Here is a 15,625-nt window from a genome sequence, read left to right as displayed (position 1 = left end):
TGGAAGTGAGCACAGAGCCCTCAGCCTGGAAGCCGTCCAGAGAGCTGCGTGGAACAGACTTGCAGCCTCCACCAGGGCTGTCACACGGTGGACGCTTGGCATTTACTGGAAAGTTGAATTAGACTTTCCTGTGGGTTTTTTTTTTTTTTAATCCTGTGAAGGAGTTACACAGTGAATTCCTTGTGGAGGATTAATCATCTTCTCTCTTGCCTATAACAGAGGCTGTTTCTCAGGTCCTGCCCCTGGTTTCGTTTGTCCCAAGGATTTCATTTGGAAGGCGGGACATTCTCTCCCTACCAACCCTCCCCACCCCACCCCCCCCAACCGGAGCCTGCCATCGGGACCAATGAAAAGCAAGTACCTCATCCACTGGTGGTGACTAAGAACTCAGAGTATTTAAGAGGTTGCAGGAATGGGCTGAGAACAGTTTTTGCTTTCTCCCGCAGACGGGGCACGCTCTCATCTGATCAGGGCCATCACCGAGCCAAGCCGCGGAGTAAAGGGAGTGGGGACATAAACTCCACCACCATGTGCTACGGGAGATGCGCGCGATGCATCGGACATTCACTGGTGTGGCTCGCCACCCTCTGCATCGTCGCTAATATTCTGCTTTACTTTCCTAATGGGGAAACCAAGTATGCTTCTGATAACCATCTCAGCCGCTTCGTGTGGTTCTTCTCCGGTATCCTGGGAGGGGGCTTGCTGGTAAGTCGTTCAGAAATCATTACAGCCTTGAAAAAAATTTCTTTCCTGTTAGATGAGATGTTTTCATGGAAAGTTTTCTATAAGGCATGTTTCCAAATCCAGGATTTTTGTTCATTCTTATTTTGAAAACTTATCAAGGAACGTTGAGATAGGTATAGGGTATTCATTTTACTAGAGGTTGGTTTACAAAATCCCCATTTCAACTACCTTTTTGCTAAATTCTCTTACTTTACAGCTAGAAACAGAGACTAGCTTTTCAATCAGATTTGAGAACCTCTAGAGTTTCTAGTCCTGGAGCCGGTACTCATTTCACATCCGCTCTGGGAAACGGGGAGGAGTCCGATAGTTCTCTGTCTAAATCAACAGAGTTTTGGATACAAATTCTTTGCTGTTTATTCTCAAGCATCTGTGACAGGGAAAAATAACGAATTGTGAGAGCACTGCTATTTAGAAAGGACTATACATTTTCTCCTTTATGTAAGCCTCGGGTGTGGCGTTTAGGGAAAATCCTTCAGTTAGCAGCAAATCACGGTCTGAAGCTAATAGTGGAATGTGTTGTTTTTTCCAAGGTTTGTTTTTAAGTAAAGTGAGAGGAATTTGCCTGCCAACCTGGATGCTGAAAGTATTAGCTTCGACCGTAGCCTGGAAAGAATGTGGGCAAACTTGGGTTTGCCACTTTGAAATGCTGGGATTGAGAATTTTGAAGAGAAGTTTTATGGAACTGCTAATACCATACAGAATATTTTTCTTAGTCGAGTAAAGGATATTTAAACTTAATACACTAACTCTGGTATGGCAAATCTGCTTGGAATTTAAGCATTACTATCATGCTAACATAATCACTTGTTTTTTTTTTCTCCCACTAGTTCTCAGGTCAGTTTTTGTCTTGTTTTGTTTCATTGAGGTATAGTTAATTTCATAATCATTTGTCTTTAATACAATACCTTGCTTCTTTTGATCTTGAACTCAAAGGGTTTCAAGCTCATTTTAAGAGCTTTATTGTGACATTACAACCATGCGATGATGTCTTCAATGAAGCAGTGTGCCTTTACTATACTGAGTTTTCCTCTCTCTTGTTTATAAAAAAATTTTTTAGTTATTCTTTTAAAGTTTTGTTGTTATCTTCCATGCAATATTTTCAAAACAGTTTGCATCTGGAACTATGTTATGAACTCATGGAATTAACACATTTATGGGTTATTATTTTACCCCTCCCATGCTATATCCTGACCCTACCTAACGTGACACACTACATAAAAAAAATCAGATAGTACACTTTGAAGGTTTTTCTCTTCTCAGAGTTTATGTTCTCTGAGATATTTGGTCAACCTAACTCAAAGACGTTCAGCAATATCAGAAAGAAAAATGTTTTACCAAAAGATGCTTAGATTGACTGACCCTTATGGACTTGGGGAAGATCAATGATTTCAATTTGCATTCAATCTGATTTCAATCTGCTTTCTAACCAGATGTTCCTGCCAGCATTCATCTTCATTGGGCTGGACCAGGAAGACTGCTGTGGGTGCTGTGGCCATGAAAACTGTGGCAAAAGATGCGCGGTAGGTCTTCCCTCTCTGGTGGGGAAATGGTCCCTAAGGGGTAGCTGTGATGTTCGGTGCCTCACTTCTGGTGGTCCTCCCTTCCCTAGATGCTGTCTTCTATACTGGCTGCACTCATTGGAATCGGAGGCTCTGGCTACTGTGTCACTGTGGCTGCGCTGGCCTTAGAGGAAGGACCAAGGTGCATGGATGCCAGTGGCCAGTGGAACTATACCTTTGCCAACACAGAGGGAGAGTAAGTGATTGTACCCAATAAGGCTGCACATTCTTATCCACCACGTGTGTATAGTGGTAAACCCACCAGATTAGAAAGGCATCAACCATTCGCTCATCCATCCTCTTGCCAGGTTTATTCTCACTGACTGGGGGACAATTCAGGCAATGGGTATCAGAGGATGGATTCCCAGTCTCTGACCCAGAGAAGCTTTTTAATGGATTCACTGGCTCAGTCCTCTTGATGACATGTGAGGGGACTTCCACTATTGCTCCTCTTTTACAGATGAGGGTATGGAGACCCAGGGAGATCAAGTAACTTATCTAAAGTCACATTGCTAAGATGTGACAGTCAGGATTTGAACCCAGGCAGCCTAGCTATAGAGTCTGTGCTTGTATAGTGTGTATACTATACCAGAGCAATTGTCTGATTCTACTATTTTAGAAGAAAATCTTATGGAATCCTTATAAAGCACCAGTGAAAGCCATATGCATTTAACCAAAGCCCAGGGTCAATCATACTGCCAACACACACACACTCACATATAACATAGCAATTATGTATAATATACCCTTTATTCAAAGTGGTCAGGCTGTATAAGACAGATCTTATTCATGACTTTAACATTGGGAAAATCCAAGTGGCTCCACTGTTTTATGCTGTACTGTATTACTTATCTATTATTGAGAAAAGGACAGAAATAGCTGAAAGAAACTGATGTGCTGCTGCTGCTAAGTCACTTCAGTTGTGTCCGACTCTGTGCGACCCCATAGAGGGCAGCCCACCAGGCTCCCCCGTCCCTGGGATTCTCCAGGCAAGAACACTGGAGTGGGTTGCCATTTCCTTCTCCAATGCATGAAAGTGAAAAGTGAAAGGGAAGTCGCTCAGTCGTGTCCGACTCCCAGTGACCCCATGGACTGCAGCCTACTAGGCTCCCCCATCCATGGGATCCTCCAGGCAAGAGTACTGGAGTGGGGTGCCATTGCCTTCTCCAGAAACTGATGTACATAATGATAAATGAATGACATACTGAATTTTGAAAGATTTAGTCATGGGATTCATGAGTGAAAATAATATGAATCATGAATTTGAATTGCTCATATACTTTCAGGAATGTTTGTCTTTCATGAATTATGTGGCATGGAGTGATATCTTAAGATCATGAATATGGAATTGGATCGATCCTGAGTTCAATTCCAATGGCAACCCACTCCAGTACTCTTGCCTGGAAAATCCCACGGACGGAGGAGCCTGGTAGGCTTCAGTCCATGGGGTCTCAAAGAGTGGGACACGACTGAGCGACTTCACTTTCACTTTTCACTTTCATGCATTGGAGAAGGAAATGGCAACCCACTCCAGTGTTCTTGCCTGGAGAATCCCAGGGATGGCAGAGCGTGGTGGACTGCGGTCTGTGGGGTTGCACAGAGTCAGACATGGCTGAAGCGACTTAGCAGCAGCAACAGCAGAGTTCAATTCCAGCTCTGTATTTACTGTCTCAGTAACTAGGAAAAGGTGAACTGAGCTCTCTGCATCTCAGTTATTTTATCTGTAAAATAAAACCAATGGCAGTTGTTAGGAAGATTAATAAGTTACTATATGTAAAATATTTGTCACAAAAGCTGACAGAATGAGCACTGCTGTCTTACTACAGCTTGCAATGGGTTCAGCCCAATGATAGCTTCTGAAGGAAAACAGTGCTCACTGGAATTTGAAATTTTGGTGTTTAAAATTGTTGTTAATCATGATTTCTCAGATCATATTTTTCATGCTTTGTACTGAATATACTGAATGTACCAGTAGAAACTGGTTACTCCTGTATTCAAAAACATGTGATCTACCACACAAACCCACCTCTAAAAAAACATTATGATTCATCCAAGGAGAGGTGATTCATCAGCTATAAACTTATAGGAAAGTTTGTAGCTGATTATTCTATCTCCCCTCTCATGGATCCAATCAACTTCTGCAAGAAACCTCCAGTTTCTATGTCATTCCTCATTTCTACTTCTTCAGAGATTTCAGTATGGGAAATAACAAGCCAGTGGTTAGTTGCTTAATAGCCAAGTAGAACCAAAGAACTTTTTTTCCATTGTGTCTTGAAATTATGGATTTTTGTTAAATACAGGGCCAGAAGAACAGAATTTTTTCCATAATCAATCATAATTCCATCAATCAAATTGAATTTCTGATTGGCTCCATTAACCATTCCAAAATGAGGTCTCTAATCCCCAGTCCCTTTGTTCTGTTGTGGCAGGAAGACAGTACAAGGAAAGAATTATTCCAGATCTCTGAATGGAATTAAGTCAATCCTAGATTTTCCCATATGATTGAATCCTATTCTATTAAGAATATGTATATTCAGATAATGACTCCAGTATGGTTTGCTGAGGCTTCCCTGGTGGCTGAGTGGTAAAGAATTTGCCTACAATGCAGGAGATGTGGGTTCAATCCCCTGGAGAAGAAAATGGCAACCCACTCCAGTATTCTTGCCGGGAGAATCCCATGGACAGAGGAGCCTGGCAGGCTATAGTCTATGGGGTTGAAAAAAAGTTGGATATGACTTAGCGACTAAACAACAACAGCAGATGGTTAGCGAACATTTCACAAAATGACTTCAGATTGCTATTTGTCATTCAGTTCCTTTTCCATTGTGTAGAATACTTACTATGGGCCAGATACTGGTCTAGGGGTTGAATAGACAATCATGAATAGCTCTAGTTCCTACCTTCATGGAGCTCAGACTTGTGGACTAGATACATAAGCAACTCTTCTCCTTTGCCCAAGTTACGTGTCCTTTGTCTGTGACCCTTTGACACTTAGTTTACCTGACCAAGCTATTGGTTGTGTTGAGATTGCCTATCATTTCTTCTCCTAAGAAATGTTTTCCCAGGACAGAGTTCAGGCTATTCTATCCCTAGACTTGTCTAGATGTCTAACTCACACTGAGTGCTCAACAATCTTTGCTGAATTTTCTATTAATTATTGCAACAAGATCTGGGCTAAATTCCTTATTCTGCAGAAAGACTTGGATTGGAAGCATCTGATATAAGGCATTGAATTAATCTTTTTTTTTTTCTAAATGAAAAAACATGGCATGAGAAGTATGTTTATGAGACATCCCATTGGTGTGGCTGTGTGTCAGAAGTTTCTGTTTTTATCCACAGTTACCTTCTGGATAGCTCCACATGGTCCCAATGCGTCGAACCCAAGCATATAGTGGAATGGAATGTCTCTCTGTTTTCGATCCTCTTGGCACTTGGTGGGATTGAATTCATCTTGTGTCTCATTCAAGTAATAAACGGAATGCTTGGAGGTATCTGTGGTCATTGTTCCTCTCGCCAACAGGTAAGAACCTGTGTAAAAATGCACCATTGTTTTCATCCTAGAGACAAGAAGACAAAAATTAAACCCTGCTGAACCTACTAATGTTTATTCCATTTTTGTGGAAAAGCATTTACAGCAGTGGGTTTTTTTTTTTAACTTTTTATTTTATACTGGGGTAGAGCCAATTAACAGTGTTGTGATGGTTTCAGGTTGACAGCAAAGGGACTCAGTCATACATATACATGTATCTCTTCTCCTCCAGACTCCCTTCCCACCTAGGTTGCCATATAACACTGAGCAGACTTCCTTGTGCTATACAGTAGAATCTTGTTGGTTATCCATTTTAAACATAACAGTATGTACGTATTGACCCCAAACTCCCTAACTATCCCTTCCCCCTTTTGCTCTCAATGGTAAGCTCCTTTGAGAGTCACAGTTACTGGGTTATCTTGGTTCTTTGTAGTTGGCTCTGTGTAAATAAGACAATGTCACCTATAGACAAGGTGCTTCTTCAGGATATAACCCACTACCCCTTTCGCTATCCCTGCTCCGACTGCAGAGACACAAAAGAAATGTTCTCTCTCTGTCTGCTCTCACATTCCCAACTAGTATACACAAGTAACTGCTATCACCCATTGCCCTAGGCATCATGTTAAACCCCTATTCCAGAAGAGCCTATGATGCAGAGATTAAGCAATGTTTCTAAGATTACCTAGTCAGGAAGCAACAGGCTTCAAATGCCACGGCTCCTGCTCTTAACCTGTATGCAGGGCTTGCTGTTCTGTTGAGTTTTCTACAGTTCCTTCCTAATAAGGAGTCACAAAAATACCCAAATAGCTAAGCATAGAGAATCACTAGTAGCCTTTGAATAACAGCTTATTAAAAACCTTTCACTGTGAAAGAAAACCAGGAAGCGCTTGTTTCCTGGGGATGTGATTTGGAAAAGAAATATGCATTTGTTAGTAGTGGGGAAAGTTTTTGTTTCTATATTTTCCTAAAAAAACATATATTACCGAACTGATAGAAGTCCAGCTTTGGTCAAATTTGGGGGGAAGGGAGGGTTGTTTTATGTCTTGTTCTGTAAAGCAGGATTAGGAAAACTGAAACTTAATTTGTATTTTCCTAACCACTTACTTCTCTGGTTCAAGGTTTCCTAACTTTCTTTGAAAGTAAGACAAAGCCTAATAAAAAATGAAAACCCCATGGCTATCATGAAAAGCTTTGCTCTAAATAGATGGAAACTTTCTATAATTTTTGAGGGGAAGTTAAAATAAAAATCTAGATGTCCTTATCAGGCAAATACAGCAAGATTAATAATTGCTTTGGGAGCCTGCCAAATTTCCGAGAAAACAGCAGAGTGGAAAACTTTCAATATGGAATTGTTTCCAGGCAATTCGGTTGGGCAGAGGCAAAGAAGGCTCTTGGGATTACTATAATATAACCTATCTTTAGCCTTGAGTTTCCTACAAGGCAAGAGTATAAACTGGGTGAGACCCCATTGTACTTCAGCACTGGTGCATTTTGGGGACAGGTATCCACCTGCCAAAGCAGGATCCCTGGCTCAGGAAGATCCTCTGGAGAAGGAAATGGTAACCCCTCTGCTTTTCTTGCCTGGAGAATCCCATGGACAGAGGAGCCTGGCTGGAGTCAAACATGACATAGTGATTAAACAACAATATAATTGTCAATGACTAAAATTGCTACAGTGGTTTGGCAGAATGACACTGTTTTCTGGTTTAAGGGAGCCAAGAGTCCTACTGGGTTTCCCAGTCACTATAGGGGTGGCTTCTTCCCAGACACTGCAGGTCAGATCTGTTATGTTTGTTTACAAGACAAAAGACAGTTTCGAAGAGCAAGATTTTCAGTATAGATTGGTCAACTCTGTATGTAGCGTTTAATTCAAAAGTTGCCCACATTGGGTTGGCACCAATGTAAAACTCCCATGACATTATCTCTTAAATCCTTGAGGTTAAAAACCCACCCTGAACATATAAAAGCCAACCAGGCCTTGAAAGCTGCATTTTCCACGGCTTCTTTCTTCAGCTTTCACTTGGGAAGGACAACGGTCCGGTTTGTTTAGGAAACATTTTATGACCATTGTCTAAGCTCTCTTTGTTGTTGGCCCAACCCCTGCTGAAGCTGAGATTGGTCTGCTTTGTTTGCTTAAAACAGATTTAAAGCACCGAAATGTCATCATTGTTTGTTTAGCCTGATCAGAACCTGATACTTATTTCATTTTCTTTACAGCAATATGACTGCTAGAAGAATTACCCCAAGACAAACCCAAAATCTTCCTCTGTGTCACTGTAATTTATATATTTTACTTGTATTAATTTGTAAAACTTTATACTAGTGTATCATACACTACGTGTTCTACTTTTATAAGTGTGTATAAAGACTGGCATCTTCTCCGGATATTGGTGTTTGAACTTAGCAGAGAAATTCTGTTTTTTTGTAAGAGTAAGAAAATAAACCACACTCTGGAGTTAATTTAACAGACTGACAGTGTCCAGCCTACCTGAGATAAACTCTGGCTGAAATCATGTTTTTGAGAAACATTACAATGATAAATATCACATTCCAGTTACTATTCTATATATTTATATGTGCATGTGTTTATTAAATGAAAGATTTCTAGTTGCCTTTTTAAAGACCATTAAAGAGAAAATCCAACAACCTGAAAAGATATATTTTTTCACTGTTTATATGGTGTTTCCCATTTGTATGCAAACCTCTAACAAGGGGCCTTTTGAACTGATTCATGTTATGAAACAGACATGTAATTCCCCAGCTTGGGGGTTGGGGGGCAGATTGAGAATACTTGAATCTAAATGAATGAGTCAAAATAGGCAAAGCAGTGAGTTATAACAAGGACTACCAAATCCTGAATTTTTCTGACACGTGGAAAACTTTTTGGCCTTCAAAGACAAGACTGGGGATCATGGACATAAAAAGAGAAAGGCCTGGACAAGAAGAAAGATGGGAAATGGAATAAAGCAGTTGATCATCATGGGAATATGGGGATGGAGGGGCGGGAGGACCATGAGGAAATACGCCCAAATTTACTTGTTTCGATACAGCAAATAAAGTATTCACTACCATTTTGTTGTTTGGTTTCATTGTCCTTTGTTTCATGTTCCTCCTTTTTTCTTCCTGTTTTTTTTTTTTTTTTTTCCCAGTCTGCAGATTGTATGGCCTCCATTGCTAGGGGCTTTGTGTCTTCTGGTTTCTTGATCACTTTCTCTTCTTCAGCCTCTTTCTCCTTTTCTATCTTCCTCTGCTATCCACGCATTTGGGCCATCCACCTCATCAGGCAACTTTCCTTTGCCTTGGGTACTCCAGACAGCAGGCTCCTCTGGAGGAAACAGACATTTTCTCTCTTTACATCTCGCATCTGTTATATTGTTAGGTTCTTTCAAGTGACAGAGTCCCCTGCCCTACTGGGAATTGTATACAAAAATTGTCTGCTTTTGGTGTTTACCGGCCTAGGCAACAGACAAACTAGTTAGTTAATAAAGAAGCCTCACTGGCTGTTAGACAGCAGAGCTCCTCCTGAGACCAAGGTCTCCTGCCTAAAGGGTTCTAATCTTTCTTGTGCCTTGGTCTTTCAGGCAGTCTGGTGAAGGTTATGGACTCCTTTGAATAATACTGTTTAAAATGCAAAAAACAAAGACATAGGATAAGAAAGTAAACCCAGATATTAACTATTTTAACAAAACATTTTTTAAAATCGTAAGATAGTTGTCTTGCAAGGCAGCTGCATCACACCAGCACCTGTAGACAGGAAAGCAGTGATCAAGAGTGATCTAGCAGTGAAGGAGTTCAGCCCTGGGATTTCTTTGGAAGGAATGATGCTAAAGCTGAAACTCCAGTACTTTGGCCACCTCATGCGAAGAGTTGACTCATTGGAAAAGACTCTGATGCTGGGAGGGATTGGGGGCAGGGAGAGAAGGGGACGACAGAGGATGAGATGGCTGGATGGCATCACTGACTCGATGGATGTGAGTCTGAGTGAACTCTGGGAGTTGGTGATGGACAGGGAGGCCTGGCGTGCTGCGATTCATGGGGTCGCAAAGAGTCGGACACGATTGAGCGACTGATCTGATCTGAAGAACTACTGTACTTCTTTTTATTTATTTATTTGGCTGCATGGGGTCTTCATTTCGGCATGTAGGATCTTTAGCACTGGTGTGTAGGATCTTTAGTTGTGACACATAAACCCTTAGTTGAAGCACGTGGGATCTAGTTCCCTGACCAGGGAGCTAACCTGGGTCACCTGCATTGGGAGCACAGAGTCTTAGCCACTGGACCACCAGGGAAGTCCCAGAACTACCATACTTTTGAAATACAATTCCAATTGAAATGATGTTTTGAGATACATCCAACAATTTCGATGTGATACAAAAATGTGTAATTTTGTATTGTTGTTCAAAGCACAATCAGTATCCTGATTCTGCTGTGACTTCCTCCATGCAGTCACAATAAAGGATATATTAATACTAAATTTTCATTAGAGGTTAATACAAACAATGATCAAATTTTTTTCCATCCAAGTTTAACAACTTCCCTCACCATAGATAGCAATCCATGGGCCTCTTAGGAGTCCTTAGACACTAGGTTAAGCAGGTGGCGCTAGCAGTAAAGAACCCACCTGCCAATGCAGGAGACATAAGAGACACAGGTTCGATCACTGGGTTCGGAAGATTCCCCTGGAAGAGAGTATGGCAACCCACAACAATATTCTTGCCTGGAGAATCCCTTGGACAGGGGAAACTGACAGGTTACAGCGCATACAGTCGCAAAGAGTTGGACACGATTGAAGCAGCTTAGCATGCACATGCATAAGAACTGCAATATAAAGAGAAAAACAAATATATATTAACATATGTATATGGAATCTTACAAAATGGTAAGATGATCCTATTTGCAGGACAGGAATAGAGATACAGACGTAGAGAATGAACGTGTGGACACAGAGTGGGGAGGAGAGAATAGGACAAATTGAGAAAGTAGCATTGACATATATACACTGCTGCTGCTGCTAAGTCGCTTCAGTCGTGTCCAACTCTGTGCGACCCCATAGACGGCAGCCCATCAGGCTCCCCCGTCCTTGGGATTCTCCAGACAAGAACACTGGAGTGGGTTTCCATTTCCTTCTCCAATGCAGGAAAGTGAAAAGTGAAAGTGAATTCCCTCAGTCGTGTCTGACTCTAGCGACCCCATGGACTGCAGCCTTCCAGGCTCCTCCGTCCATGGGATTTTCCAGGCAAGAGTACTGGAGTGGGGTGCCATTGCCTTCTCCGCATATATACACTACTTGTGTCAAATAGATTTATAAAGCAATTATACTCCAATTGAAAAAGATAAACAAATACTTTAGAAAAAGAACAGAGGATCCAAAAAAGAGGCATAATGATCCACTGATTAAGCACTTTTCCCCCTAAATCTATCCTCAAAGGAAATGGCAATAATAATTATTAATCATGACAGTAATAATAGCAACTCAACTGAGTTCCTTCAACGTGTTCATTACTCTACTTAGTTTCTACACGTATTGTTTCACTGAAATCTCTTAACAGAGAGGTGGTGCATGTCTCCCGTTTATAGAGTCGAAGGTCAGAGAGGTTGACTAGTCTGCCCCAAGTCACATTTTGCAAGTGAAGAAACTATGCTTAAATCCAGGTCAGTCTAACATGAAAACCCACTAGTTTCCTTGGCCCCCTCCTCTTTCTCTGCTGCCCCTGCCCAGATGCTGGAGTCTTGTCTCTGGAACTCAGACTCTTCCCCCACCAAAGGGGGCTTTGGCAGGCTTCTGTGACCCTTTGGAAAAGGGTCTCATTGGAAAAAGAAACTCATTGGAAAAGACTCTGATGCTGGGAAAGACTGAAGGTAGAGAAGAGGGCAACAGAGGATGAGATGGTTGGATGGCATTACAGTTCAACAGATGAACTTGGGGCAAACTCTGGGAGATGGTAAGGGACAGGGAATCCTGGCATGCTGCCATCCATGGGGTCTCGAAGAGTCAGATACTACTTGGCAGCTGAACAACAAAAGTGACCCTTTAGTCATCCCCCTCAGAGCCCAAATTTGAGTGGCTCAAAGTTTCTCCTAGTTTGTAGATCCTTTAACAGAAATTGTCCAGAGGAACTAGCTTACACAAATTGCCTTCGACCCTAGTTTATTTCTATTCATAGCTCGTATTCTGCATCTGTCATATACTAAACCCCTCAGTTTGGCTGGGAATTCCCCCAGGAACTGTACTGAAACAGCTTATTATCCCTGGCAACATGAAAACAAACATTTCTGTAGAAACTGAGTCACCTGAATAGCATATATGGCTTCAAGGTTAGATAGTTTCCTCTGAGAATCATTTCACTGTTGTTACCAAATTTACAGGAAACACTTGCATCAAGGAAACCTCTCGAACTGAAATCTAAGGAAATTGATGGGATGTACCTTCACTACAATTTGGTTTTTGTAGGTGTGTGAGAGCTCTTCGATTATGTTTTCTCTGACACTTAATGCTAGTGGGAATGGGTATGGGACTTAGTGCAATTTTTCAGAAAGATGACAATCTAGAAAGTCTGCCCATCCTTTTTAACCCAATATTTTTGCTTTTAGAAATTCAAGAGGCTCATCAAAGATGTTCAGTTTCCAGGAATAATTTTGGGAGTATTGTTTATACCTAGAAAACTGACAAGAGCCTTAGTGTCTGACAACAAGGAACTGGTTTGATAAAACATAGTCAGCATAGTAAAATATTATGCATATTTATATTTATAGCATATATGTATACATATTAAAAAGTATTTTGGATCAGATTCTTGGTGACTTTGGTTTTAATTCATTTTACTTATCTGTACTTACTGAAATGTCTTCCATAAACACATATTACTTTTGAAAAGAAAACAAAAAAGAGAAAAGAAAGATTCAGTCCTAAAATTTGGGGAGCAGTCCACAGTCTTTAAAGGACAGTCCCCAAGTGTATGAGAAAACCATTGTTCTTGTGGGCGAAGAGAGTCACTCCATGGTAAATACTGGAGAATAATTGTGCCTGCAATTAAGTAGAGGGATGGGCCAGGTGAGACAAGCAATAACCACAGGCTAAAAATATTACAGGGAAGCCGTGATTCCCACTCTGTGTTTGGGAAATGTAAGCACATGGTATCTACTTAATCTAGCTACTAAATGAGATTTTTCTAATAAATGACAAATATATACCTTTTCTTGTTCATTTTAAAAATGAAAGTAATGAAAAGCTCTACTTTGAGCAGGACATTTTGTAGCACAACCTGAGTTTTTCTCACTTCACTTCTCTGAGATGAGAGGAGGATTAACAACAGCCTAGGTTTACAGGACTTGGCCTAGCCTGGTTTGTGAAAATGATCCAACATGTCTTAACAAGTAGAGGAATTAAGTCATCTACCCAAGGCTAAAACACATTGTTCTTCCTTCTCTTTTCACATGAAATATTTTTGTGTGTATGTGTCTGTTAATTTAGATACTTATTTCGATTATTGCAGTTACAGAAGTCTACTAGGCCTTTCTGGAGCTGGGTTTCATGTGAACTCTGGGAATTGATTAACCAATCTCTGACACTGTTCCTCTCTCTCTCTCTCTCACATACACACACACTTGCCACATACATAGATACGTTTTCTGGCAGTCTGGTGAAGCTTATGGACTCACTTGCATAAAACAGAGACATCAGATCAGATCAGTCACTCAGTCGTGTCCGACTCTTTGCGACCCCATGAATCGCAGCATGCCAGGCCTCCCTGTCCATCACCAACTCCTGGAGTTCACTCAGATTCACATCCATTGAGTCAGTGATGCCATCCAGCCATCTCATCCACTGTCGTCCCCTTCTCCTCCTGCTCCCAATCCCTCCCAGCATCAGAGTCTTTTCCAATGAGTCAACTCTTCGCATGAGGTGGCCAAAGTACTGGAGTTTCAGCTTTAGCATCATTCCTTCCAAAGAAATCCCAGGGCTGATCTCCTTCAGAATGGACTGGTTGGATCTCCTTGCAGTCCAAGGGACTCTCAAGAGTCTTCTCCAACACCACAGTTCAAAAGCATCAATTCTTTGGCGCTCAGCCTTCTTCACAGTACAACTCTCACATCCATACATAACCACTGGAAAAACCATAGCCTTGACTAGACGAACCTTTGCTGGCAAAGTAATGTCTCTGCTTTTGAATATGCTATCTAGGTTGGTCATAACTTTCCTTCCAAGGAGTAAGCGTCTTTTAATTTCATGGCTGCAGGCAACAGAGACATAGGATGACAAAATAATCCCTGATATCTGACTATCTTATCAAAATATTTTTTAAAATTATAAGATAGTTGTCTTGGATAGACAGCTCCTTCACAGCCAATTAGAAGGAACAGACTACTGCAAATGAGAAGCCATGGGTGAATCTCATAAATAATGAGAGCAGAAACCTTCTGCCTTACCCCTTTCCCCAATTTTATATACAAGATTCTGGATGTAATCTTGACTGAGGTAGCCAAATATTTAAAATAGAGGGGGAGGTGGTAAGTCCCCTTATACAATATGTCACATATTAGGTTTTTATAGGAACAACACTATTAAGTCCCCAAGAGGGGCTGTTTCAAGATGTCAGTATCCACAAGTTGCATCCTGGAAGTGGAAGACTCTGTGTCAAGTGTTCCACTTGCTAATTTTCACCACAATCCCCTTTGTAACATGTGTACAAATATCACTGATTCGTGTGCAGGGTTTAGGGTCAATTGTAGTGACCTCTCCTGTCTCAGCTGGAGACAATGCTAGAAGGGTTTGAAAGTAAAACTGAGGTCACCAGGCTCAGATCTCTCTCAGTATCTGACTCCATGTCATTTAGGGCAAACCTTTAAAAGCAATAGCTTTATTTTTTAAATTTTTATTTATTTATTTTAAAATTTTATATACTTTTAATTGGAGGATAATTGCTTTCCAATATTGTGTTGGTTTCTGTCATACAGAATGGCCATTATCAAAAAATCTACAAGCAATAAATGCTAGAGATGGTGTGGAGAAAAGGGTACCCTCTTGCACTGTTGGTGGAAATGTAAATTGACACGCCACTACGGAGAACAGTATAGTGCTTAGTTGCTCAGTCATGTCCAACACTTTGCAATCCTTTGGATTGTAGCCAGTCAGGCTCCTCTGTCCATGGGATTTTCCCAGCAAGAATACTGGAGTGAGTTGCCATTTCCTCCTCCTGGGGATTCTCCCAACCCAGGGATCAAACCAGCATCTACTGTGTCTCCTGAATTAGCAGGCTCATTCTTTACTTGCTGAGAACAGTGTGGAGATTCCTTAAAAAACTCGGAATAAAACTATCATATTAAAAAAAATTTTTTTTGATGTCGACCATTTTTAAAGTCTTTATTGGATTTGTTACAATATTGCTTCTGTTTCATATTTTGGATCTTGGCCCCAAGGCATATGGGATCCTAGCTCCCTGACCAGGGGTTGAACATGCACCTCCTGCAATGGAAAGCAAAGTCTTAACCACTGGATCACCTGGGAAATCCCCTAAAACAATAGTTTTAAACCCACAGGCAGCTCTCCCCATAATCCTTAACATTTATTATATTTTGGACCTTAAACATTTTTTTGATCTTTTTGTTGCATGCAGTAACATACATGCAAAAATGTACGGCTCAACAAAGTTTTACATGTGTTTATTTACACACGTGTAACCACCAACTACATCAAGATACAGGACATTTCCAGCACCCAGAAAACTCATGTCCTCTCCCAGGAAATAAGCACTCCTGGAGTAACTACAGTTCTGATTTCCATCAGCATAGATTA

At 41.0% G+C, this 15,625-nt stretch overlaps 1 protein-coding gene across 1 annotated transcript; it reads left to right on the top strand.

Annotated features, from left to right (window-relative positions):
• The first annotated feature begins 421 nt into the window (after positions 1-421).
• Positions 422-8,486, top strand: TM4SF1 (transmembrane 4 L six family member 1). Its single transcript, XM_086317213.1, has 5 exons — positions 422-705; positions 2,175-2,264; positions 2,354-2,499; positions 5,643-5,823; positions 8,051-8,486. Exons 1-5 carry the CDS (start codon positions 529-531, stop codon positions 8,153-8,155), a joined length of 699 nt encoding a protein of 232 aa, XP_086173339.1. The 5' UTR covers positions 422-528; the 3' UTR covers positions 8,156-8,486.
• Positions 8,487-15,625: the final 7,139 nt, after the last annotated feature.

This window comes from Bos grunniens, chromosome 1 (genome assembly GCF_055505025.1).
Source record: "Bos grunniens cultivar Pamir isolate PY7600 chromosome 1, Bosgru_T2T1.0, whole genome shotgun sequence".
Taxonomy (NCBI): domain Eukaryota; kingdom Metazoa; phylum Chordata; class Mammalia; order Artiodactyla; family Bovidae; genus Bos; species Bos grunniens.
This window is presented reverse-complemented; position numbering and strand designations above follow the sequence as displayed.